This window comes from Protopterus annectens, chromosome 14.part0 (assembly GCF_019279795.1).
Source record: "Protopterus annectens isolate FY-2018-M chromosome 14.part0, PAN1.0, whole genome shotgun sequence".
Lineage (NCBI taxonomy): Eukaryota > Metazoa > Chordata > Ceratodontiformes > Protopteridae > Protopterus > Protopterus annectens.
In genome coordinates this window covers 459,627,006-459,654,505 of record NC_056748.1, presented here as the reverse complement: position 1 = coordinate 459,654,505, position 27,500 = coordinate 459,627,006, and the positions used below count along the sequence as shown (strand labels likewise).

The window sequence follows — 27,500 nt, the reverse complement described above, 5'->3', positions numbered from 1 at the left end:
CAGCCATCTAATCAAGGTTTCACATGATGGCATTAACACAGTGGTCTCTTTCAGCAATATACCTCAGAATAAATAAAATTAATTTATAAAAGTTACTGTATATATTGTCTATATGCTGTAAAGTTTATGTCTTTATGAACTACCACTCACAAAGTTGTTTATGCAGTTATGCATAGCTTATTCCAGTAAAATACATTCGGAGATAAGTTTTTAACTGTGACAATAAATTATGTTAATTATTCTATTATCACCTCTACAAACAAAAATCTAATATGCATGGGATGTTTTGTTGGCAGCTGTAATATTATCTACATACCTGTATTATTGTGGTTTACCTAATGTTCATGTGTCGTGAATAAGCAGCTATTACATTTTATGGTCTAAAAGTGGATTCACTCTCACCAGCTGGTTGCATTTTGCGCACTCTGTGTACAGCACATGCAATGGCCAATGAATGCTGTATGCAGTTAAGATGTTTTGTCTGCATTGTTTATGTTGCAGTTTCCTTGCTGGTTGCAAGCTCCACACTCAAGTGTAGAGATAATCATCTGCAAGGACACATTAATGTGACACTCTGTTCTCTGATTATTCCTTATTCTATTAGTACATCACAGCTGTATGCACACAGAATATCTGACAAACAGAATACTAAACTTTTCACATCTGCAGAGAACACAATGTGAAAAGGGTGTGATGCCCTTGTACATGTTGTAGGTTCTTTTGTGGCCACATTTACTAAATTCAAGAACCTCTTTCTGTGCTTCTTCATTAGTGCAGTGCATGATGGGCTATTCGGCATATCTTCATTTGAAAGATGTACAGTAGAAAACAACTGTATACTAAAAGTTTCAAATACGTGACATGAGCTTTAAATTGGGTAACACATCAGACAATGCAGATTTATTTTTATGAAGCAACAATGCAGTCACTATAAAATAAGGATAACTCGCATGACTGAAACTTAAAATGGCATTTCCTTTTTTTTTTCTGAATTTACTAATTACCTTTAGTGCTTATGTGCTAAAATCTCTTACTCAGCAGTATGACCGGCATTCAAAAACACTATTCAGTAACTTTTTTAGAAAAAGTGTTCAGCAACTTTTGAAGCTACTTCCTGTTGATCTCAAACTGTGCTTTAAAATATAAAATATATTCCAGAACCAAAAAGCATTACAGTAATTCAGTATTACATGTGGCTGTTTTATGCATTAAATAATCTAAACACTAATACAAAAAGAGAGTATCGATAAAAAAATTAAGCATGATTATTTTAAGACTTATTCTGCACAAATTATGACTGATACAATAGTGCTGATATGCATAACATGAGGAAACATAATAAAACATGACAGAGTGAGCAGTAACTATCTCTCAGCTATCCAGTGTGTTTTCAAGATTCCCATTAATCTTCTCTGGAGCCTTCTACTTCAATGTTATTCTTACCTCATCCTGTAGCTTCCTTGTGATATCATTTGTAATTACACTTTATAAAAAGTAAATGGCATCTTATTTCAAAATTCCCATTACTTTAATTCTTCCAACATACAAAAGTGGGAAGTGCACTATGAATAACCCAATAAGCTGATGACTGTAAAAGGGGTAAAATAATTACTTCAATACACAGTGTTGAAGTTCTAATAGATGACCTACAAAAAAAACACACTCCTGGTTTACATCACAGTGCTACAAAAGGTGCTGAAACAACTTGATTTTTACATGTCTTTATTATCTTGAAATGGGCAGGAATCTTTAAAATTAAGAAATCTCATCCATAGGATACTTTGGGAGTAACTTCCCATTAAAGTGAATGCCTTATCCCTTTGCTCCACATCTATACACTAAAAGGTTATTAGCGAGTGCACAGCTTGTTACTTTGTTTCCTAAACTGCATTTGTTTACATTCAAATAATCTCATAGGGTAGAGGTGCTTCCTGTTCATTTCTGTAAAGAACTTGAACAGAGAAGGCTGCATTGCATACAGCAGTGACTACTTCACTTCAGACGTGACTTGTGATGGAGCTCATGCATTAGGGGGCTTTGTGTTGCGTTACTGAGCAGTAAAACTTCAGTGATATGTGTTGTGTCGAATACTTACAGGGGAAAGCAGAGTCTGTACTGTAATGTAATTTAATAGCAATATAATTTACTGCTTTGAGAATTGTGGTTATACACATTGTTGTTGTTGGGGGAGCATACTGTAAATAGAGGGCGTATATAGTCCCCCAGTGATTCAGTGAAACAATAAGGTATAAAGTAAAAGGATGTGTGATCGCTTTAACTTTACATGGGAGTGGCAGGCTGTGTTCTGAGAGGAGCTGGTGGGGGTATACTGTTCTGTTGGAATAACAGTTGCCTAAGAAGATAAACAAAGCAGATTAATACCAGTCTTTTATGTGAAAATATGTACTTTTTTATCAAAAATCAGCAGACCTGGTGCTTATAGACAAAATCATAGAGTGCATTAGGAAATACAAGTTAGATTACCATGTGTAAAATTCTCTCCAGTCACACAGACAACTGCCAGTCATCCCCTGTGTGCATGTGTGTGTGTGCTTTTTTCGTAATAGTAAGGCCTATGTCTATAGGTAAATCTAAAGTGTGAGCACACATGTGCATGTGTATGGTAGAGTACTGGCCTTGTTACGCTGCTTGAGTTTAATGTGTCAGACATGCACTGCTGTTACTTAGGCAGGATTCAGAGAGATGCAGTGCACAGCTGTACAATGCTTATGCAGCACTGCAGTACTGTGTGGCAACACTGACGCTGATTACATACCCAAAGAGACAGGCAGTGCTTCTGTGCAGGTAGCTGTTGTCAGGGGTGCATACATGAGCAGCATAGCAAATATACAAGTGGACATATCTGTGTAGTGAAATATGTACACAGAATTGCAGGGCATACTCCAGAGAGCAGATATGTACCTGTTAGTGTGAGTCTTGCAGGAAATGAAGAAGTGAATTCACAGATTATTGCGTCTCTCAATAAAGCAGAACATATGTAAGCTATGCAGTAGTTTATTGGCTGTCTGGCAGTTCTTCCATCTCTTTCAACTTACTGGTTTAAAAGCCCACATTTGTGCTTGTTTCCCATCTTTTCTGTAACTAGTCTAGTTCAGATACAGATTTGCTGTATCCAGGACTGTTTGTAGCTTCTGAGCCCCCAAGCCTTTCTGTGTTGGAGGGAAGCCTTTTAGCATATCAGTGGGAGTGGTAAGCACTAGATAGCCTATCTACCACAAGAGTGGTTTCTGGCCCAGAAATTGTAGTTTATTGGCCATTTGGGCAGTTTTTCCATCTCTTTCAACCTCCTGGTTTAAAAGCTCGTGTTTGTGCTCGTTTCCCATCTTTCCTGTAACTAGTCTAGTCCAGATACAGATTTGCTGTATCCAGGACTGCTTGTAAGCTTCTGAGCCCCCCAAGCCTTTCTATGTTGCAGGGAAGCCTTCTAGCTTATCAGTGAGAGTAGTAAGCACTATGTAGCCTACCTACCACAAGATCCAGGTACAGATTCTTAGTTTTAGCACTTGAATTTGCTTATTCATGCTCAGCACTTGTTCAGAACTTGTTGTTATCTCTAAATAAGCTACAAATTACTACAGCACTCAACCTTACTCTTTACCTAGAGGAAAACAGTTTTTGTATTTACTTTCCTCACTTGCTTAGAGAAGAACAGCTCTTATACTCACTTTCCTCACTTGTCTAGAGGAAAGTAGTTTTTTATTAAAGCATGTCCAAGGGTCAGCTCCCAGTGTTCTCTCCTGTCTATCTGACGAATCTGGGCATCTTGAGGCAATGTAGCAATTGCCTCATGTACACAGACAACCCTCTCCTCCTACCGCCCAACACCACAACCTGTGAGAGATGCACTTATCTAGCCAAACTGGAGGTAAAGCTCTGTCCAACCAAGACTGAACTTGACATTCAAGAGGAGAAGGTAAACACTTGCACCACACCACACTCATCACATAGTCCCACTAAACCTACACCACCAAAATCCACACATAGAAACACAGAGCCTCTCAATAATAATCTGCTCAAGCAATAGAGACCTCCAAAGCAAAAACGCAAGCAACCTCCAGCCCCCAACACAACCCAAATGACACATAGCCCACAGACTCAGTGTGCCAATAAACCTCAGCCCATAAGGCAAACCAACGTACCCAACACACTAGTCATAGGTGACTCTATAGTCAGGCACACTGATGTCCCACTCACCAGGCTAAACAAGGAGAAGGTTACTGTCACCTGCCTGTCAGGTGCCAGGATCTGCCACATACCCATGCACTTAGGTCACTCCACAACAAGTAAAAATATGACTCTGTCATTGTCCATGTTGGTGTGAACAACCTGAGACGTACCTCCCTGGACTACATGAAAAGAGACATGGAAGAGCTTTCCAATCTTGTAGCCCAGGCAGGTATGACCCCAGCCCTGAGTAGCATCCTGCCATTGCCCAGAATTATACCGCAGTACAAGGACAAAATGATTGACTTCAACAATTGGCTAAGCTTCTGGTGTCATTCTAAGGGGATCCATTATCTGTCTGCCTGGGACGACATGGTCAACAGAACACGATGCTTTGCCAGAGATGGCCTGCACCTGTCGCCCCTGAGATTCCGGATACTGGCTAATGCTCCTGCCCACCCCTATAGTGCCTTTTTTTAGGCAAGGTTCAAATGACAAATTTGCCACCATAACAGGAACAGGCACGCAAAAACTGAGGGTAATCCTACTCAATGCTAGAAGTCTAAACTTCAAAATGCACTCACTTGAGGCACTCCTTTAAATGGAGAACATCAACATCTGTGCAGTGACTGAGACCTGGTTCAAGGCTATGGGGAGCACCCCTGCATTACCAGGCTATAACTCATACCACACTTTTCGACCATCTAACCTGGACCAGAACCCCAAAGGCGGAGGTGTGTCCATATTCATTAAGGATATCCACACCTCCAGGCTAGTTGCGCAGCATAATGCATCCGAGGTTATCCAAGTGCAACTAACTCTGGGCAAAACTGCAATCCAAACTGTAGCTTGCTACAGATCCTCCACCATATCCAGGATTCCCACTCCTCTTTTCTTGACATACTGGAAAATATTAGGGTTCAACCAAACACCCTAATAATGGGCAATTTCAACTACCCCACCATTAACTGGGAAAACTACTGATGTACCAACTCCTTTGCTCAACGCTTTCTGGAATTTATAATTTCCAGTGCTCTGGATCAACTTATCCACACCCCCACCAGGGGCAATAATATCCTAGACATAGTCATTACCAACATGAGTGAATGGGGTTCCACACCTGAAGTCAACTCCTCATTGGCCAGATCCGACCATAAGCTAATCACCCTAGATATCCGCATTCCGCCCCCACCCACCATTAAGGAAACCATGGTAAAAAATTTATCCAAAGCTAACTTCATTCTTCTTAAGACAGAAGTGGCGGACTTCATGACACCCATGCAGATGGACAATACAGTTACGACTGCTGAATCCTACACAAATGCACTCTAAAAGCACTTACACGAGTGCATGGATCGTGCTATCCCAAACAGAACCAAGATGCTATCCTCCAAAAAAAGGAAGGCAATCTGGTGGTCCCCTGCCATAAGCAAACTCTACAACAGAAGGAAGAAACTGTTGCAAAAGAGAGTAAAATCCTATGAGTGGAGGAGCTCCCTGGTCATCCTCATTAAGAAGCTGAGATCCCTTATAAGATCCCCCTAAAGCTAGATACAAAAACAAAATTGCCACTGATTCTAAGGGCAGCCATAAAGTATTCTATAGCTATGTCAAGAATATCAATGGCAACACCCAGATCTGCTCTGAGTTACAGCACAACGGCACGAAAATTACAGAACCAACTGATATTGCCAACATCCTGGCAGATAGGTTCAATGCTAACTTTACCCCCCCTCTCACCCCCTAAAGGGCCCATATCTATACAGGAAGAATGCAGAGCCCTTGTAATCACATCTATGCAGGTAAAAGGTGCACTCTCTAAAACCAAAAACACAGCATCCATGGGACTGGACAACATCCCAGGCTGCGTTTTACATGAACTTCAGAATGAACTGGCTCATCACCTAAGCACCATGTTCAATCATAGTCTCACGTTAGACTTTGTGCCCACTGAATGGTGCACAGCAACAGTTATCCCACTCCACAATGGGGGAGCCACCACTGATCCTGGGAACTATTGCCCTATTAGCCTGACAAGCCTGGTCTGCAAGGCCATGGAACGTATCATCATGGAACTCATAAACAAAGACATTGGTAACCTCCAAACTCTGGACCTCACCCAGTTTGGATTTGAGAAAGGCGGATCATGCCTTCTGAACCTGATCAAATTCTTTGAGGCAGTCACCAAAACCGTAAATGAGGGTAAGGTGGTTCACACAGCCTATCTTGACCTTACCAAGGCTTTTGATACCATCCCCTATTCTGGAATTATAGCAAAACTCACTAAACTAGGTATAAATCCCTATGTCACAAGATGGGTTGCCAAATGGCTCACTGACAGAATGCACACTAAAAAGTTGCAGACTCCAAATCTGACTTCAACCAGTGACAAGTGGAGCACCACAGGGTCCAGTCCTGGGACCTCTCCTGTTTAGTATCTACTTCTCTGAAGTACAGGCTAACACAGAAGGACACTGGTTAACGAAGTTCGCAGATGACTGCAAACTAGGAGCCATAGTCGAGTCCCCAAATGATGTGGACATCCTAAAGAAGGGTCTCACTGAGACAGATGGCTGGTGTCAGAGGCATGGCCTCAAGCTCAGTGCCAAAAAGTGCACTGTCATCCCCTTTGGTAAAAACTCTGTACCCATGAGCTACCACATAAACAGCAGTGTACTTAACGCCAAATGTGTGATAAGAGACCTTGAGACCCAGGTGGACAGTAGACTCTCCTTTGATAATCACATTGCCATGCTATTCAGGAAATCCTTCTATGTGGCACACCTCATCACAAAAGGGTTCTCATCCAGGAAAAAAGAGGTCATTGTTCCCCTCTACTTGGCACTCATTAGACCCATTATAGAGTATACAACGCCCCTTTTAGAATGTACCTCACAAGACATCTGCAGCAGCTGGAAAGGCCACAGAAGTACCTCACAAAGAGGATTACTGGCCTCAAACAGATGCCCTACACTGACCGTCTCAAAACACTCCAGCTTTACTTTGTAGCATATCACCTACTCCAAGAAGAGCTCTTCCTAACATATAAAGCTATGTTAAACCCAGAACTGTTGAACATGCTACACCTAAAGAAATCCCAATCCCTCCAAGCTACATGCTCTAGGGACCTAAACCTTGTCACCACAATAAACAGGACATGCTGGAGGGATAGATTCCTGTCCCAGAATCTTCCTATACTCTGGAACAAGCTACCCACTTATGTCAAGCAAAGTTCCTCATTAGCACTCTTCAAGAAAAATATTGATGAGTGGATGGGAAATGGGAAATACAACCCGGGGATCACTTCTGTGGTTCTGCTCGACAGGGGCACAGGAAATTAACTTTCTTGGGTGATGTAAGCCAGGGAACCTTGTTGGCTAGGCTTACTTAAGCCCTTGGGCCGATAGCCTAGCAGCTACCTATGAACCTATCAGCAGGATGACTCAAAATGGTACATAAAGACATAGAGCAATACATTATATGCAAATGCAGTGCTATGGTGCCTGGTAACCTGTCAGACATGTGAAAGAGGAGGAAATGGCTATAAAAGGAAGTAGGTAAATGGGGAAGGTAGCAACCACACAGAAGGAGAGCATCAAGTAAGTATGATGAGGACAGGCAGGGCAAGTCTTTACCTGTGGGATTAGAGATAATTTTCTTCTTTATTTAAACAGAAAGGTAAAGGGGGAAGGATGAAAGGAAAATAAGAACAGGAAGAGGGGCCGACAGACATACAACAGAGACAAACAACTGTACAAACAATACAACTGGTTGACATGAGATTAACAGACAAACAAGAGGCAGACAATTAGTGATGAGGAAGATTGGTGAGCACACAATGCAGGGGGCATCAGCCAAGAGAAAGGCAGCACACCAAGCAGGGGTTAGGGTGACTATGAGCAGCATCATCCAGTCTATCACCCAGCCAAGAAACACATTGCTGTGATACACCACCAGATGATGGATCAAAGAGGTAGATGGTATGGGCCATACCCTCCCTTGGTGGCCAGATGGACAGTGCCATCCAGGTGAGCAACTCAGCAATCTGCTCCAAGAGACTGTCCATCCAGGCCTTGTACCTGCACACTACTCTCTCCACTGTAGCATCCATTACCTGCTCCAGCTGTGGCCTGGCCACCCTGGGCAATGGAGTCAGGCCACCTGCAGTGAGGGTCCTAGACTCACCTTCCAAAGTGCTCCCAGCATCATCACCCTTATTTTCCTCAGTTATAGCCTCAGCAAGGGTGGCCACGGCCAAGCTGCCTGCTGAGCATATCTATCATCCAGACCTACAAGGAGGAGATACAATGAGAAGATTGCCATAAGTGGTTCTGTCCTGCCAGTGGACTGAACATATTTAAAGCACAGGTCAGTCAGTTATTGTTAGTAGAACTAGCACTACCTGTCCACTAGTCTCTCCTTCATGGGGTAGGTGAGAACAACTCAGACATTCGACATTCCCTTATGTATGCTCTAGTAGTGTTTCCCAGACAAGATGATGGTGTAGGTCTCCTGTATATGTGTTAATATACCGATCTAGAAATATAGCCCTAGTACACTTGGAAACGCACCTGGTAATGTACAGTAACTCTAACATGGGGCAGCATACATCAACATAAAAGAAGTCCATGCAGAAAATACAATACATGTAGCTGGGAATTTGGACTACATGCCATCAACATCTCTAGCTGATACAGATGCACCACACTAACCCACAGACCTGTGATCTGCTGAGTGAGACAAAGATCTGAAAGTAGGAAAACAGTTACCCACATATACTTAAAGAAAAATGGCAAACCCTCTCATACACAGTGATCATTGAACAGGCACCAGTCAGATCCTTTTGTCAGTGCTTGCACTGTTTCCCTGTCCTGGATATGCTTATGGGTTAGATCAAGCTTATCCAGGTCATACCAGCAATCAGCTTTGCAGAATGGTCAATCAAAGGAGGCCAGTAGCCACACCTTAAAATGGCTGTGAAGAAGATACAGCATTATCTTGCTCTCCTTGAAACCCCATGCAGATGTAGTCTGCTGGTCTTTCAAAGATAGCCATTGTTAAGTGAGCACCCACAGAAAATGGTGGCATGTTCCTAGTGAGTACAATGGTAGCTGTGAATCATGGTTATAATGTGATTTCTGAATACTGCAGCCAAATGGATTGCTCAATGATAAAACAACCAAACAAAACAGAAAATAACTTTCGAAACCACTCCAGTAAAAGTTTGTTGAAACTGCAATTTTAATAAAATTTAACTAGAGTGGTTTGGAAAGCTCATTTCTGTTTTATTTCTGAATACTGACTAATGCAATTTGCATTTGTGCAGAAATGCAGTGCAAATATTTACATAGATCCTCTTCACAAGGGCAAAGCTATGGAATGTCAGAGATAAGTGAACCCAAGCACCAGAATGTGCTTTATGTAGCTGATGCAAAGCAACAAAATCAAGCAATTCATATATATTCATCGCACTTGGCTTCATTTGCATATGTGCTGTGCAAACAGGTATAAACTTCCACAGTTAGAAAATGCACCACTGTTTTCTCTGCTGACTTGCTCAGAGTTTGAAACTTTTCTTGAAGAAGTATGCTGCAATATTTGTGGGAACAGTAGCATGTTAAGCACATACAGGCAGCTCTGTAGTGACAAAGACAGCTTCCTACACACATACAGAGCATTGTGTGTCTGCCTTCCTAAGGGTATGCACCCTTGTTAGTTAGTAAGTTTACTAAAGACTAACAGAAACAAAATGTGTACCTACATGCATCATGCTTACAAATACTGTACTGGCAAGAAAGTAGTCCATGGTATCAGGCCATCTTGTTCCTATACAACCTGTCACTTCATACACTGGGATAGTATGCCTGTTGGCTACAACACTGTATATCCCAACCAATATAGTAATGTAAAGGCATGCCACTTGTGTTTTCCCATATCCCCTAGTGTTGGCACCAGGAATTTCTTCCTTCCTTCCTTCCTATATTCCTACATGTAGGTTGTAACAAAGAGGATGGCTCTTACAGGGAGACCATGTATGCCAATATGTGGCAAGAGTACCAGCCATTATGGTAGGTACACCAACCTGCCTCTCTGATTAAAATATGACATATCTGCATAGCTGTCCCTTCACTTGTAGTATGGTGCAACTAGGTACCCCTGTGTCTGTAAGTGTTTTCTTACCAGTTCCAGCAATACATATATCATTAGCTCTGTTGTGTTTACAGATGTCTACATGTCTTAAGGTCAAGGTGGATGGCAGACTCTGGACAATCTGAAATTTGCTGAAAATGACATCCTGCTTCAAACACTTAGAACCTATGAGTGACATCTGAGGAATGGAGGTGCTGGCTAGTCTTTATGGGACCAGGTATAGCAAACAATGGGCTGTAACAACAATGCTGTTAGTGGGTAGAATAATATACTACAATAATGTCATCAGCATGTAACCAGCTTGATATGTGGCCAAGGCAAAACTACATTCTATGGTAAGAGAGAGGTCATAAAAAAACAGCAGGCTAACAGAGCTTGAGGAGCTTTTGGTATCCCTGCAGGGGTGCAGCAGTACTGCAATCACCCTTAGTGGAATGAACATTGGCATAATGATGGAACAACCCCACAAACATCTTGATGAATGACACACCAGGTCAGTAACATTAAAGCAGATTAATGAACAGCACCACTGTAGACACAGACAGTTAAGCTGACCACACCATACACTGCTTGTGTTCTGTCATGGGGACATCAGGTACACAGACACATTAGGACAGTCACAGTGCTAGAACAGGACTGCATGGTCACACACAGCATGCATGACTCAAGGTCTCAGTAGTATTATCAAAATTAATTCTTATTCTGGTTTGTCTTTTGTTGTGTATTCACAGGGCAGACCACTGCTACAGTGAACCCTTTAGAGGCTTGAGCAGGACAAAAGGCTGATGCTGACACATGTGCAGGAGCTTATGATGACAATGATGAGCTACACATACCTAGGTCATACTCAATTGATACAACAGCACTGTTTCCACTCTACATCCTAAGTGGGAGAGGGTTCCCATGGCTGTGAGAAGCGGTGATGAGGAACCTCTGGCTGTAGCAGCAGATGAGCCTACTGCATCTGATGCAGGTGTACCCACTGTAGAACAAATTGCAGGGGTGCCCAATGCCATCATGTGTAGCAGATGGCCTCCACAAGTAGGCAGCATTTTGAATCAAGCAGCAGATGTGCTATCTACCATGCAGGAATATTCTGCAGCTTCCCATTGCATCACGGAACTGGCTGCTGTGTTTGACATTTGTGAGGCTGTCAACCAGCACTGCCAGCTGCTCTTTCAGGACATGAGTCCAGTGACACTGTAATGATTGGTATTATTGGGTCTATGGCAGTATACATTGCTTCCATGTTCAGCTCCATGCAGAGGGTTACCATTACTGCACAGACTGGCAGTGTTGTCCTATATCAGAGTAGCCCCTGGGATGGTCACATGTGTGTATGGGGGGATAAGGCTGAATTCCACTTAGCAATCACCTATGTGAGGCTGTATATGATCGTCTACACCCCTTGTTGTGGGTGGTCATATTTTCCAGCCACCACTGGCACAGCACCTCCCTAGTGGTCTCAGTTGAGGTAATGGCCTTGCAGTAGCATCCCATGTCTGCTACGGGGGGGGGGGGGCTATGTCCTTCTGCACCATCCCAGGACAGTGATCCAAGATCACATTTACATAATGGCACCCTATCCACATCATGGAAGAACTAATCCCTGATACAGAACACCTGAAATTTCTGAAATCTTGAGATACTTGTTTCCACCTCCTGCAACATGCACCCTCCCCACCAAGTGTGTGCTGACAGCCATGTGTCATTGTGTACATGACTGTGACTCACTCCATCTTCCCTGCTGTTGCCTGACCATGCATTAACTTTAACACTTTGTGCATTATGTCTATTATGTCTGATACCACAGTGTTACTGTGTGCTCTTCAAGGTCCAGGGTTTTGTACTAGATTACACAGCTTCAACTTTGCTGCCATGTAGTGTACCCATCCCTGCTGGGATGGGGGCTGGTGCTTAATCCTTTTCCACCTCTATCTCTTTTGATGATGATGTTGATGCATATGTAAGTGTGTGTGTGTGTGTGTGTGTGTGTGTGGTCCAACTGCATTGGTATCATGGAGCTGACAAGGCTGGGTTTCTGTTTCCTCAACAGTATAAGTACCATGAAACTGTTAGATGTGATGAATATGTTATTTCTTTGTGGTCTTGTAAAGTGTTCCTGCCTCTTTAAATTGATTTTTCTATGGTATTTTATCAAACAGAAATATTGCAGTTTTGCAGAATCATTGGGATGTATCAAAATGTATTTTGTTAGACAATATTTTCTGTTGACAAGACCAAACTCTGTTAAAAGAATGCAATTCTATGCTGATAAGGAAATATAAGCACTTGCTGAAAAAGGAGTACATTTTTCACCTGAATTTTACTTAGCACAGACACATGACAAGTAAGATCAAACAGAAATCATGGATTCCATCTGCTTAGCAATAGAAAGCTCATGACAAGTCATATGTAAAACAGTTTTCTGGATTATAGCACTCCTTTACAGAAATTTACTGATAAGACATAAGTCTTTGATATGTGTTAAACCATTACTAGGGTCATCTCACTGTAGATAACTTTAGCTTACTGTAAAGGTAGAGTAGCTTGTGCCATTAGCTTAGAGTAAATGTTTCTTCATTTCCTACTTGTAAATTGAACGCTTTGTAGCATCTTAAGCCACATTTGCTCATAACAGGTAAGTACTGGCTGTGTATAACTGCTTCATGAATAAAAAAATTGTCTTTTCTATCAGTGTTAAAACAGTCCATGATTTTTTTACAACTGAGAGCATGTTGTGGGGAAGGGGGGCTATCATAATTATGCTGAATAGACTCTTGTGGCAGATCAAACATTTTTGCTACCCACAGTGGGAATCCAATGTTTAAATGTGAGAAACAGGGTTCTTTCTGACAAAACAATTTTTACTGTATAAAACGCCAAACTTACAATTTTGCTAGTGGGAGAACTAAAAGCAATAATGTGTGCCTTTGGTTGTATAGTAGAGTAGAAATGCAATTTCCTTGTTGTATCATCTGCCGCATACTATTGGAGTTTGTTTTAGAATTCACTAACAGTTACCAAAAAATAAACTGGTGTTTCTGGGAGGTAATATTTTTTTTTTTTATTTTTCCCCTTGCATTACTGTTATAATACTTTAGTATTTAAAACTCCACATATGTATACGAACAGCTAAAAAGGTAAAAGGTTTCAGAAAAAAAAATACTGCACCCACTGCTCTGCAGTAGATACCTGCAGACAGTAGCACCTTTGAAGGTAGATCTAGTGAGTCACTGGATGCATCATTTGATATTGATTGATTACTCATGTTCTGAATAGGATGGTGGTCTCAGGCACCTGCACATAGTAGAATTACCACATACAAGTTGCGGAGCCATAGTTGGCTCACCTGGCAACCAATGCCACTCCTCAGTCTGGTTCCCCTCAACTCTAAGTTGAGGAGCAAAAAAAAAGATCCAATGTTTCCTCCAATCTGGTACTCCTCACCTCTTTGCTAAGGAGTGCCAGGCCCTCTGTGCTTACTCTGCTCCATAAGTGCAAGTAGTGCAAGAGAAACACAAACAAAATAGTCTTCAACATTTAAACATTTAAAAAAACTGTAGCAAAACTACTGCTAAATTAGTAGCAAGCAGCTTGCTACAATATAAACCATATGATGTACTGATGCAAGCATTTCAGTCCTGACTAGAAAAGTAGTTTAGTAGTATCAAAATTAATTTCTTTCAGAAATGCCAGTAGATAAGCGAAGATCAGTACTGCACCACCAGCCAGTTGGCCCCTAACACCTTGTACCTGGTGCAGCTGCCCCTCCATCCAACCATAGCTAAGCTTCTGATAGTCTGCGTAGGTCTTCTCATGTATCACCCCACTTGTTAGAAGAAATAGTAATAGCAAAACAACAGACTATGAAAGACATGCTAAGGGGATGGGAGATTTAAAAGTGAATACAACTGTGCTATACTGCCATTTCCCATGCACAGGGCTGTCTCATCACATGACAACAGGCAGGTCACACAGAACATTAGTTAGTGTAAGTCTGACAACTAAGCATAGCTCTTCACATTCATCAGTAACCATTGTGTTAACACTGAACTGTTAAATTCTACTTTACCAGTGGAATTTTTCCAGTTATATTCTGATGGCAGCCAAGGGCTCATGTCAACTATTTGCTCTGATGTGACACTGGTGGTGAGAACACTGAATCTAGGTGATGCTTACTGTTGATGTGACACTCCAATCCCATGTACGAAGTGGGGAAAAGGGGGTTTATGCAGAGGCAGAAGAGATATGCAGCACAGATGCTGAGCACAGAAAATGTATTCCACATAACCACGAAGCCACTGCTTCCTACTTTTTAACAAAAATAATTAAGTCACAATTTCTATACAACTGCTCCACTAAATCCACGGATGTCATATGTGTATGATCATTTCCTGCATATACTGGCATTCCTCCATTTCAGGAATAATTAGCATTTCGTGCAATCATCCTTCAGATAAAGAAGTCATACATTTGCTCCCCAAAGTGTTTCCACAGTATATACAACCAGAAGGACAGACATCTATAGATGAGTCACATCTGCAGAAAAGCAGTTTTGGGTTTAAACATTCTATGCAAATAAAACAGTCCTCATCTGGCATAAATAACTATGAGGTGTGAAAGCTCATGTGTTAGTAACACTGGAAGATATCACTAAAATTTATTTGTGCATTCAGTAAAGTCTACTGCCATGGGGGCACTGTCTAGAACCAGTTGTAAGAACAGTGAAGCACAACCCTGGCAGGGTTAACCACAGAGGAAAATGTGACACATTTATTGTGTTTTCTTCCAGAAATGCTATACATTGATATGGTTAAGAAGTAACAAGAATTATTTAGATGGACAGACAAAGGTTAAAGCATTGCAGAATAGAGGAAATCTCACAGAATAAGAAGAGGCCCAACTGCAGAGTGCTAAAGAGAAAATAAGGGACTGCATCAGTAATATGCATGACTTTAGACAGATTGCTGTTAAGCAAATGTTTTTTGATAGTAACACCAGAGCAGAAAAGCTTTTAGCACAATGGTTCAGGCAACAGAAAGGAGAAAGTGCTGCTGCCAAGTTTAGAGAGTCTATAACAAGGAACATAACCAGGGATCCTGTAGAGGTAACAGAGGTATTTCAGACATTTTATGAAATACCTGTATAAAACAGAGAAATGTGGAAATCAAGATAAAATAAAGTACAAATGGAAATGATAATGGAAAAATTAAATATGCTAAGGTTAGAGGTAGATGAGCCACAATTACTAACAGTTGGGATAGGAAGAGATGAAATAAAAATGGTGATGTATAACCAATGGTGATGTATAACCAATCTACAGGAAGGTCTCCAGGAATAGATGGCATTCCTGTGGGAGTCTGAAAACTAGAAAGGAAGAAAGTGATAAAGATCTGGATTATTTTGCTTAGCTGTATTTTAAAAGGAGGAGAAGCACCAATATCCTGGAAGAAAGCTGTGGTGGCTATAATACCTAAAGATGGTAAAGACCCAGCAAATCCAGCTACCTACAAGCCCATTTTGATTTTAAATAAAGATTATAAAGTGACTATGTCTATGAGGGCTAAAACAATGGCAAAGTAGCAAAGGTGATGCCAAAGTTGATAGATATGAATCAGTTTGGTTTCGTGGAGGGGAGGCAAACATTTGATTACATTAATAGAACGACGACGATGCAGAAGAAAGCAAAACATGAGAAAATATCACTGTTGGTGGGTATTGATGCACAGAAAGTACTTGACAGCGTAAAATGGGATTTTATGAGTATGGCAACAGAAGCATTAGCATTCCCTGACAAAATAATGGGTTAATTAAGAGGATATAGGGGGATCAGAGGTGAAAACTGAAGTGGGAGATTCCTCTCTGATAACTTCTACTTGAGCAGGGGAACTAGGCATGGATGTCCTATTTCCCCTTTGTTATTTGTGTTATATTTAGAACCACTGGCAAAGAAAATTATGGACTTACAGATCCATGGATATAATTGGTATGATAATCAAGAAAAGCTGGCTTTATTTGCAGATGATATTATTTTGTACCTGATAAAAACAGAAAAGAACATTTCAATGTTTTGGAACATTCTAAGGCAGTTTCAAGTCTTATTTGGATACAAAAGTAATGAAGTTACAACAAAGGCAATAGCTGTAAACTATATACTCACACACAAATTGGTTCAGTAATTCCCATACTTATGCGAACAGGATAAAATGAAACACTTAGGAGTATGGGTTAAAAAGGCTTCTGTTATGACAGCTAAGGATATGTGGGACGAGACTAAACAAAAGATAATACAAAAAATGAGAAAATAAACATAGACTGGGACTTTTGATGCAGATCCTTAATTAGAATAACAATAACCATACAGAATACTATATTCATAAAGTAGCCGAAAGTATTCTAAGAACTAAGCCAGCACAGGAATGAAGAAAGGTGATTCTCCAAATAGGGATGACTGCAATTAGTGGTACAGACAATAAGTAAGAAGGGGATGCAATTTACTGGGGAAAACTGACAAAGGAACAAAGGTATTGGGAGAAAATAATTGGAGAGGAAGTAGAATGGGAATAGGCCAAGAATTCCTTTGGACTGCAAGCTACAGATTGCCTTCACTATCAAAGGTTAATATCAGAGTGTAGGCAAAGAGAAAGAAATAGGGGGATCCTAAGTGAAAGGCCAGCACTGGTATAGTTTCTAGTGGAATCTAGAAGAGCAGCTGCTGTTAAAAAAGGGATAATAAGTAGGGAATATAAAACATTGCATGACAACAATAGGAATCAATCTGAGGAAGTTAGTTAGAAAGGATTGGGAAGAGAGACTGGATAAGCAATTACTGGGGAAAACTGACACAGGAACAAAGGTATTGGGAGAAAATAATTGGAGAGGAAGTAGAATGGGAATAGGCCAAGAATTCCTTTGGACTTCCAGCTTATATGTGATGCATAATTTTTGTAACTGAAAATATGATAGTATGGTTTGTTTTCATGTATATAAATGTATGCTTGCCTGTGACATAAGTGATGATTCAATAAAGATGTTTCTTGTTTAAAAATGACTGAAGGCTTTCACATTACTTTTACAGACAAATGGAAAATCATCAACAAAACATGCATACAGTGTGACATGATCAATGAAGTACCTATTGTCAGACATATATTCTAATTTCAAAATATGCATGAAAATGTTTGTGTAACTTGGGAACAAATGATACCCCGATTTCTGCTCCTTTTCTTCAGGAATAAAATTCTTCATCGAGGAGAAAGAATTTTTTATTTAACATCTCCTGGAGAATTTCCACCAAATACTCAGTTGATCATGTGGACCAAACAGTTTTCTCACTATATCACACCCATTTAGATGCAGTATACAGCCACAGAGTTTCCTTACATAAATTATGGCTATTCCAATTAAAGGTAGGCAAATTCTCCATCAAACACATGCGCTAAACAACATTATGAGGTACAAGGTACAAGGCACAATGGTAGTTGGAAGCTTAAGCTAGAATGATGCCCAAAATGGGAGAAGTAGATGGGAGAAACCAAATGTTCAGAAACTATGAGTGTACACTCAAGAAAAAGAAGCGTTACAAGACGATATTTTGGATATGGTGCTGTTCAGCGAAGGCCCAGGGAGAAATGCTCCAGACGCATGTCTTTGGATTGTGGGAGAAAACCGGAGTACCTGGAGGAAACCCACGCAAATACAGGGAGGACATGCAGACTCTGCACAGTAGGCACCCCAGCCGAGCATCTAACCAGAGAACCTCTTGCTGTGAGGTAACAATGTTAACTGTTGCACCACTGCACCGCCCAAATGAAATACATAAGCAGAAAATGGCAAGTCATAAATATTTTGTACCTTACTGTGCAATGTCATTATCTGAAAATTTCATAATGAAATTTCCAAAGGGGTCCAAGATATGGTCTTTTATACATAAGCACAAAGTGCAGGAGGTCATAGGCCTTTCCTTGTCACAATGACATTTTAAAAATAACCAATGACTGAATGTGGGCTGTGCTGGATTTACCCATGGTTGGTGTGGTTTGATCATGATGGTAAAACCCAGGTGATTAAACAGCCAAACTCTGGGTAAATCTAGCATTACCCACATTCAGTCATGAGTTATTGCTATTATGCAATGACATTTTAAGAAAATAAAAAAAAACTATCTATTCTATCTATGAACATTCAAAGTATCATGAATAAAATCTTGCCTTTTCATGCCTGGATCTCCTGAACCCCCCTGATATTCTCACCCTCTCTGAAACCTGGCTTAAGCCTCTCATAGCTGAATTAAAATTTCTTCCCCCAAGCTATAACATCTTCTGGCAAGATAGACTAGGAAAAAAAAAAGGTGGAGGTGTTGCTGTTCTCTACTCTAATCAGCTCTCCTTCTACCCTCTATCAGTCTCTCCTCCAAACGTCCACACTGCTGAAGTACTCATTGTTAACTGTAAACTAAACAATCACAAGAAACTAGCTATTGCTTCTATTTACACCCCCCCCCTGGGTAAGAACATCCCTATTCTGGATTTCTTTCTCTCCTGGATCTTTCAGTCTATCTCTTATGAAACAGTAATCTTAGGCAATGTTAACATCGACTGGAATGTCCTCAACACTGATTCCCCTAACACCTCTATTAATCTCTATGGTTTCTCAGAGCTAATCTTCATCCCTACTCTTCCAAATAAACACTCCAACTCTGGCTCCATTCTAGACTGTGTCCTCACCTCCGATCCTGACTTCTTTCACAATCACTCTACCCTACCTAATATTCTAAGTGACCACCATCCCACCTTCTTACTTAGACACTCTCCCCAACTTCAAAAACTCCAGAAGTACAAGGACTGCCATAAACTCTCTAATTTTAACCCAGACACCTTCAACCACTTGCTCTCCTCTACCAATTGGTCCGTCCTCTGTAACTTCCCCCTGGAGGGTGCAGTCATAAACTTCAACAATATCTTTCTAGACACACTTAACTCCCTGGCCCCATCAGGAAAATAAGAATCAAAAGTTATTTCACTCCCTGGTTAAAAAGAGGCACTCAAGCACTTATGAATAAGAGATAATGTGTGGAAAAAATGGAAAAAAAATCCAAATCTTTCCACTGATCTTCAGAACTATAGAGAGCTCCACAATCTAACCAAAAAAAGGTCACTCTCAACAAACAAAACTTTTTTCAACAACCTCTAACCAATCCCCACTCTAACCCCCAAAAGTTCTGGCAATCTGTTAATAAACTTCTACATACTGGATGCCCCAGTAGCTCTCCTACTGATACTGCTACCTTTCTAAATTCCTTCTTCATTGAATCTACCCATAATCTAACCAAAAAAAAAATGACCCCATTAACTACCCCTCCTCCCCTCCATCTTCCTCAACTACCTCTTTCAAACCTGTCCCTACAACCTATATCAAATCACTTCTTAGAAAACTAAAAACATGTTCTCTATCAATCGACAACCTTCTTCCTCAATTCCTAAAAATTACTGCTAATTCTATATCTTACCCCATTCCCCAAATTAGTAAATAGATCCATCAAAGAAAATACTGTATCTGACATCTGGAAGAAATGTTATGTCATACCCTTACACAAAGGTGGGATCACAACTGAACCCTCAAATTTCAGGCCAATTGCCATTCTATCTCCCCTGTCAAAAATTCTAGAAAATGCATTCATAAGCAGCTCCTTAATTACCTTCTGCTAGAAAATCTCCTTACTCCTACACAGCATGGTTTTTGGCCAAAACACAGTACAGCTACTGCTCTGACATCCTTCAAAAAGTGTATCACTAACTCTCGAGGCAACAATGTTAGTCTCCTGTCTGTTTCTGGATCTCTCCAAAGCCTTTGACACTGTCTCCCACCGACTACTTCTATCAAAACTAACTACCTTTAACGTCTCTAACTCTGTACTTTCTTGGTTCTCTAGCTACCTCTTCAATAGATTCCAAGGATTTAAATGGCAATCTAACTTCTCTATTTTTTTACCTGTACAAACAGGGGTATCCAAGGCTCCATCCTTGGACCTCTATTTAATATCTTCATTAATAACCTCCACCCTTCCTCCCCACTCTCTTCAGTTATACAATATGCAGATGATTCCACTATCATCTCCTGCTCCGACAATATCTCTCATCTTCACACCCTCACCCAAGAGTCTCTGCTCTCAATCGAAAAATGGCCAACTTCCACCCAACTTCTACTTAACCCTAAGAAAACTAAACTTCTCCTATTCCTCCCTAAATGTCTCCAACATCATAAAGCTATCTTTACTGTCTCCTTCCTAAACAATATTATATCTGTTGAACCCCATACAAAGCTTCTAGGTGTTATTATAGATGACCAGGTAAAGTTTGATCTCCATACTCAACAGTATATTAAAATGACTCCTCAAAAGTTAGGCCTGCTATACAGGCATAAAACTTCCTGCAAATGCTTCTAGTCTCTCCCTTGCACAAGCTTTCCTACTTCCCACCCTACTCTCTGGTGCCCCTATTCTTACACACCTCAAATTCGACCTTCTAACTAAACTGGAACTCACCTATAACAAAACTGCTAGATTTGCCACAAACCACCCCTACCAGTCTCACCACTGCCAAGCCTTGAAAAGCCTACAGTGGCTGGAATTTCATCATCAAATCCTACTATCACAGCTTCTCATGGCTCATTCTGTCTTACATGAACCCTTCTCTTGCCCCTCTCCCTCTTCCCTCATCCATCCCTACACTTTCAACCGTGCCCTCTATAGCTCTCAACAGCATCTTCTGCAGTTAGGTGTGCCCAACAACAATATTGGCAAACTACAGCTACTCAGTGGCAAAACTACCACCTAGTGTTAGATCTATCCCAAACCCCCAACTCTTTTAAAATAGTCCTAAAAGATACTCTTCGTAAATCTTGGTCATGCTTATGCAGTCACCCTACTTAACTCCATCATCCCCTCCTCTTGTACTCCACTAATTCTCTCATAGCAACTATGTCACTCTAATCTACTGTTCATAGTGTACTTTTATAATTTATCTGTTGACAGGTTTTTTGCCTGTGTGTGACCAGTTTCAGTTTCTTACTACTGTATGGAACTTTTGAACTGTAATATGTTTTATGACATTGTGCATGTTCTAGCATGTTTTTTCTCTGACTATCTTATCATATTGTTCACTCTATATGTTAACATTTACTGTTAAATCTAAATGTTTTTGGTTTACTCTGCCACTTGAATATTTTTGTGCCATGTACTACATGGAGCTTTTCTCCTTGGGTCCCCGCTGAAAAGGGGCTGATGCCCAGTTAGACTCATCAGGTTAGCAAATGTCAAATAAATTAATAAATAAATAAATCCTTATATTTTCTAAACAGTATTGTTGTTTAAAGTAACTTTATTGTTCTTACACCGATCTGCCTAAGAAAAATATGTCTAAAGCATGTACTGCATAGGGGTCCTGTTTGCACCCTGATGACATATGAACTGTATATAAATAAAAACAATAGCTTGTTAAACTCTAGTGGGAATCACATTAAAAAATGATTCCCTTGATTGGCGTTTAGCAAGTCATTCCATTATTGTTTTGTAATTATATGCTCTGATTTTACTTTATTTTTTTAATGGAGACCAAGGAGCCCACATGGTTCCCACTGTTTACATGAGGATGTTTGTCGACTCCGCATGTCATGGCTATGAGTTTTTTTTAATTTTGTCATTTTAATTTATTTACTCACATTTTTCATTTCATTTTTTTTTTTTTTTTTTTTTTTTTTTTTGTGGTGGGTGAATGTTAGCAAGATAAACTTTCACCCCTACTGAATTTTCCTCACAATTACAGCCTGAGAAAAAGATATGGCAGTTATAGGTATTTATTTTAATAGTTACAGGTGCTTAGACATGAGTTTGCTTTTTCCAGTTTAAGGAGATAAGCAGTTTATGGACACAAGGACAAGGAAGAACAAGGCTGCTGAGACTTTTTGTTTTAATAGTTACAGCTGTCCGAGGTACAACTTGTTTTTGCTGATTTGTGAAAATTTAGATATGGCAACTTCTGCTGCCCCAAGAGAAGATCATGCTCTCCACCTTGATCAGACTTGTTCCTTTTGAGAACAGTCAACGTACACTATGTATGCTGATTGGTTGGTCCAATCAATGTGCACATTTTTTTGAGTACTAAATAGTATTGACTGTATAATTTTCATTATACTCACTTTTCACAGAGGGGATTAGACGGCTTCTACTCAAAATAAAAAAATACAGCACTGGTCCAGAACATATCATTACTGAGGTGTTACTGTACCCCAAGTAAAAATAATATTTTATATATATATATATATATATATATATATATATATATATATATATATATATATATGTATATACACATACACATGTATATATACATATACACACACATATACATATATACAAGTACATGTATGTATAGTGTGTGTGTGTGTGTGTGTGTATACATTATATAATTATATATATATATATATATATATATATATATATATATATATATGTGTGTGTGTGTTTTTCTTTTCTGCAGATTAAAGCATTTTTTTTCACTGAAATAATGATTGCCCTGCCAAAAAGTTAGATTCATATGTAAAAAAGCATATTGGATGAATCACCATCTACGTAAATTCTGTAACTGAAGAGCATGTCATTACTCTGAGAAATCTGCTAAATTACTTCAAATGGTTTCAGAGATATGGCCATGTCAATACTTGGCACTATCAGTAATCTAATTCTGTGTGTTTTTCTTTTCAAGAAACCTTTGAATATGTTATGCAAAATGATATAAGAGTACGGGATACAAATTCCTAAAGAAAGTATCACAAGATTTCAATGAGCTGCAGTATGGTGTGCACTGAAATTGGATTCAGCAAAAGCGTTGCTAAATTATCGACATTAATCTAAATGATACATGCATGCATTTTAGCCATACTATTAATCTGTGTAAAATGACTTATAGACAGCTCTACATTCAACTCAGTATTTTTTTCTTGCTTTTATTTCTATACTCAGGTTGTGATGAAAAACAGACTATTGAAGCAGGTCTACATACGTTATAACAAATACATAAAATGTTGCTCATAAGATGATATTTATATTTGCTTGAGGCAGGCAGCATGGCCTTTCATCACATGATCAGGATTCACACAGTGTAGTTTAAGTGTCAAAGGGAATGACTTTCCAGCAGTGTTGTGGCAGAAATGAGTTAAGTGTATTGCCAAATGAACAGAAAACAAAACAGTAAAGGTAACATCAATAAAAAAGTTAAAGACAACAACCATTAAAGAATTAAAATGTACCTTTTGAGTAGGATTAGAACAGCATTGGCTGTACTAGCATCTAAACCAGTTGTGGGTTCATCTAAGAAAAGTACTGGAGGTTCAGTAATAAGCTCCATTCCAATGTTTGTCCTTTTTCTCTCTCCCCCAGACACTCCTCGTATTAACTCTGTTCCAACCTACAAGACAAAGAAATAAAAAAATATAGATTAAATGTTAGGACCTAAACTTCATAAAAGAGCAGATACTGGCATAAATGTATTTGTCCAAAATTACTGACGTTTCATTTAACTCACAAAAGCAGTTTCATAATGTACATGGGTTAAAATGGGTAAAGATTATTGAAAATACTTTATACTCATAAAACCATAAACCGAGGAGTAAATTTTCACTGGAAGATTCTGAAACATACTGTGGCCTCATGCATATTTTCTCTTTTGGGGACCTGAGGCATGTACGTTACAGCAGTTCTGAACCCCTGCTCTTGGTGAATAATCAAATATTTTCTGATAAGGCATAGTGCTTTACCATCTACTAATAAACACAGCTTTTTTTCCAATGTACACTATTTACTTTAACTAAAAATGTGCAGTTCCAATACAAATGTGATCTGGCAAGAATACACAGAGATTCAGGTGGTCAGTAATCAGTAAGTGAATGTTGAACTGTACAAGGGTTAGACAGCTACAGTCTCATGGGTTTCTAGTCACTCTTTTGTACTGCGAACCACGGCACACCATGCTTCCTCTCATGGTTCTGTGAATCTGGAATCTATCCTCCTAGATTCTTTACTGAAAGACACACTCCCAACATTGTCTTAAAGTGCAAAAACACCTGATAAACTGTTTGATTTGGTAACCATCCAAAGGAATATGAAGTATGATTTTCTGTAGTTCTGCATAAGAACTGAACCTTCTTGAATGTCTAAAGCAATACATCATGGCTGATTCATTCCAGTAACATTAGTTAAATTCATAATCACTACTCCTGTATTTCCCATTGCTACAAATTCTCAAAAGCTAGCAAATCAATTTACAGTCTGCACTCTTGCACTGATGACATACAGATATGTGTGTGCACTTTAAATCTATGTTCTACATCTTTTTATAGCTACATTTATTATATAGTGATGCAGCGGTTAGAATTGTCGCTTCACAGCAAGAGGTTTGCCTGTTCGATTCTCGGCTGGAGCGCCTTCTGTGTGGAGTCTGCATGTCCTCCCCGTGGTCGAGTGATGTTTAAAGACATGCAGGTAGGTGCGTGCGTGCGTGAATGGGTGTGCCTTCTTTGAAGGTTGGGCGTCGGGCTGGCAACTCAGCATCGTAAAAAATTCACTGCCTACCCATAATCGGGAAAAGCCGACCGAAATACATTACTATATACATATATACATGGGTCCCCTTCAGAATGCCGAAATTCAAAACTTCGAAACCCATATGATCGCAGACCGACATTCTGAATGGGAAATCACATACAGCGCGGACCGGGAGATTTCCCTTCTTCTCGCTGGAGTGTGATCTCGGAGTTGGTATATTTAAATAGGGGGTGTGGCGGGGTGCAGGGGGGTGAAGCCCCCCTGCTATACACAGTTTAACGTGTGTGTTTTTATTTTTACGCGTCTAGTTCACATTTTCGAACATTCAGATGTTCAATCATATGGTCTTGGCCATATGAATTTCGAACATATGAGCGTTCGGTTATGTGAAGTAGGCCCATATATCTATATGTGTATATATATATATATATATATATATATATATATATATATATATATATATATATATATATATATATATACTATATCACTGTATTGTACTGTATATGGGTATGTGATGTTTCATCTAAGACTCATTTAATATGAACTGAAAATGTCTTAAAATTTGATCTAATACTCATTTAGTCTAAAATACATTTAGTATAATCACAGTCGATATGAAAGTAAAAACTGCGGTGGTGGTGCTGCGGTAGCATTGTCGCCTCACAGTAAGACGTCCCGTTCGATTCTCAGCTAAAGCGTCTTCTGTGTGGAGACATGCGTGAATGGGCGTACCTTCGTTGCAGGTTGTGTGTCACAGCTGGCAACTCGGTACGTAAAAATCTACTGCCAATCATTAGCGGACCGGAGTTCCACTGTGGCGACCCCTAACCGGGAAAAGCCGAAAGATACAACAACAACAACAGTTGATATGAAAGTGTGGTAGGCTACATACAATTAATGCTGAAGTGGTTTAATGTGTTGGGGTGGTAGGAATTACAAGGCAAATTAGTTTAGTGCACCATTTGTGCCTTACTAGTGACTACTCAAAATGTGTGCATCACCAGTGATTCACTGTGTGTAGTGTTTTGTCTTTTCTCTGTGGTTGTGTGACTATACAGTTAGTGTATTTAAGTAAAGTGGGTGAACGGGGCTCGCCTGCCTGCAAAACAGTTCTGGGGTACTAGTCTCTGTATATGAAGTATTAGATTAATGTGGTTTGGCTAAATATATTCTGTATTAAATGTGTTTTAGATGAAATTTTTAGATGTTGTGTGATTAGACAAAAAGTTTCTTAGATGTAACATAATACACCCATGTATGTGTGAATGCCACTTAATTTATCTAAAATGCATGTTATCTAAACACAACTGATCGAAAACTGAGATCTGCCCCACCTTATTCATGTGTGCTAACCTTAACCACGTCCCCAGCCAAACCCAACCCTAACAGTACCACTAAACAAGATACTCAGAGGCACTACACATTAATATTCAAACACACAACACTAAAACTATCCCCTTACCTAACTGTAATTCTAATCCTAACCAGCAAACTCTCTCTGTATCTCCCACATGCACATACAGACAAACACAAAGGATGAGACAGAGACACATCTTGTGTGCTGTGTAGATATTGTTTCTTACAGGGGTGTTCATGAACATACTACACAGCTGCATATGTGCATTCTGCACACTGCATTTTGTATGCTGCATGTCATTATCATGACCCATAGGCGTAGATCACAGAAATGTCAACTGATGCACAGAACAATGGCAATATCTTTCAGCTGCACATCAGTGCCACAGTGTATGTATCACAGCGATTTACTCTACTTGCTGAATTGCTGTGTATTGTGAGAGTGACAGTGTAATAAAGCATGGCAGGGAAGAGTTACTCGGTAAGGCATAGCTATGTCCCTGCTGTTCTGTGCTCCTCTCTCATGTCACACAACAATGCATATAAATTTTCCTGTCATTAGGAAATATAGTAAAGCAAGCAATATTAGCATGTTATGCTAATGAGAGGTTCTATTGTTATGAGATCTCTCACTGGTGGGAGATTGGCCATGTAACTGGGGTGGGGAAAGAATGTGTATGTTTGTGGTAACAAGTGTGTCTATAGTAAACTTCACTGGCAAAAAGAGTTATTTTTCTGTGGAAAACATAAATATATGTATGCAATGATTTCGGCTCTCAGCTGAGTAACAGAAATAAGGGGAAGGGGATCAGTGTGGTCAGAGGCACTGCACCATCTGTAAGTATGCAGTTCCAGTCCTGGTGTAGCAGGTAACCGCCACATACTGCTTTTGTAATTATTCTGAAACACATATAATGGTGGGGTAGGTTACTTGCACATGTGATGTGGGCATGGATTACTGTGGCTACATGATGGGGTAATGGTGTAAGACCATGTACAAATTCTTACCAGTTCTGCAGCAGTCTCCTTGAATCACTCAGGGGTAAGGGGCACTATTGTACTGTACACTGCTCATGAATCTTGCACTGTATCTGCACTCTTGATGGTCATCAACATTTATCTCCACTCTTAGTATGTCTGAAGCAGTTTATCTACACCTTGGCACATGGTCAGAATTACTAAAATTCCCCTAAACCCATCAGAC

At 39.9% G+C, this 27,500-nt stretch overlaps 1 protein-coding gene across 1 annotated transcript in view; it reads right to left on the bottom strand.

Moving 5' to 3' along the window:
- Positions 1–27,500, bottom strand: part of LOC122788681 (broad substrate specificity ATP-binding cassette transporter ABCG2-like) — a 512,925-nt gene that overhangs the window by 251,724 nt on the left and 233,701 nt on the right. The window contains exon 6 of the mRNA XM_044055576.1: positions 23,644–23,801. Within this exon, the coding sequence (XP_043911511.1) occupies positions 23,644–23,801 (158 nt within the window). The remainder of the gene's footprint in view (positions 1–23,643; positions 23,802–27,500) is intronic.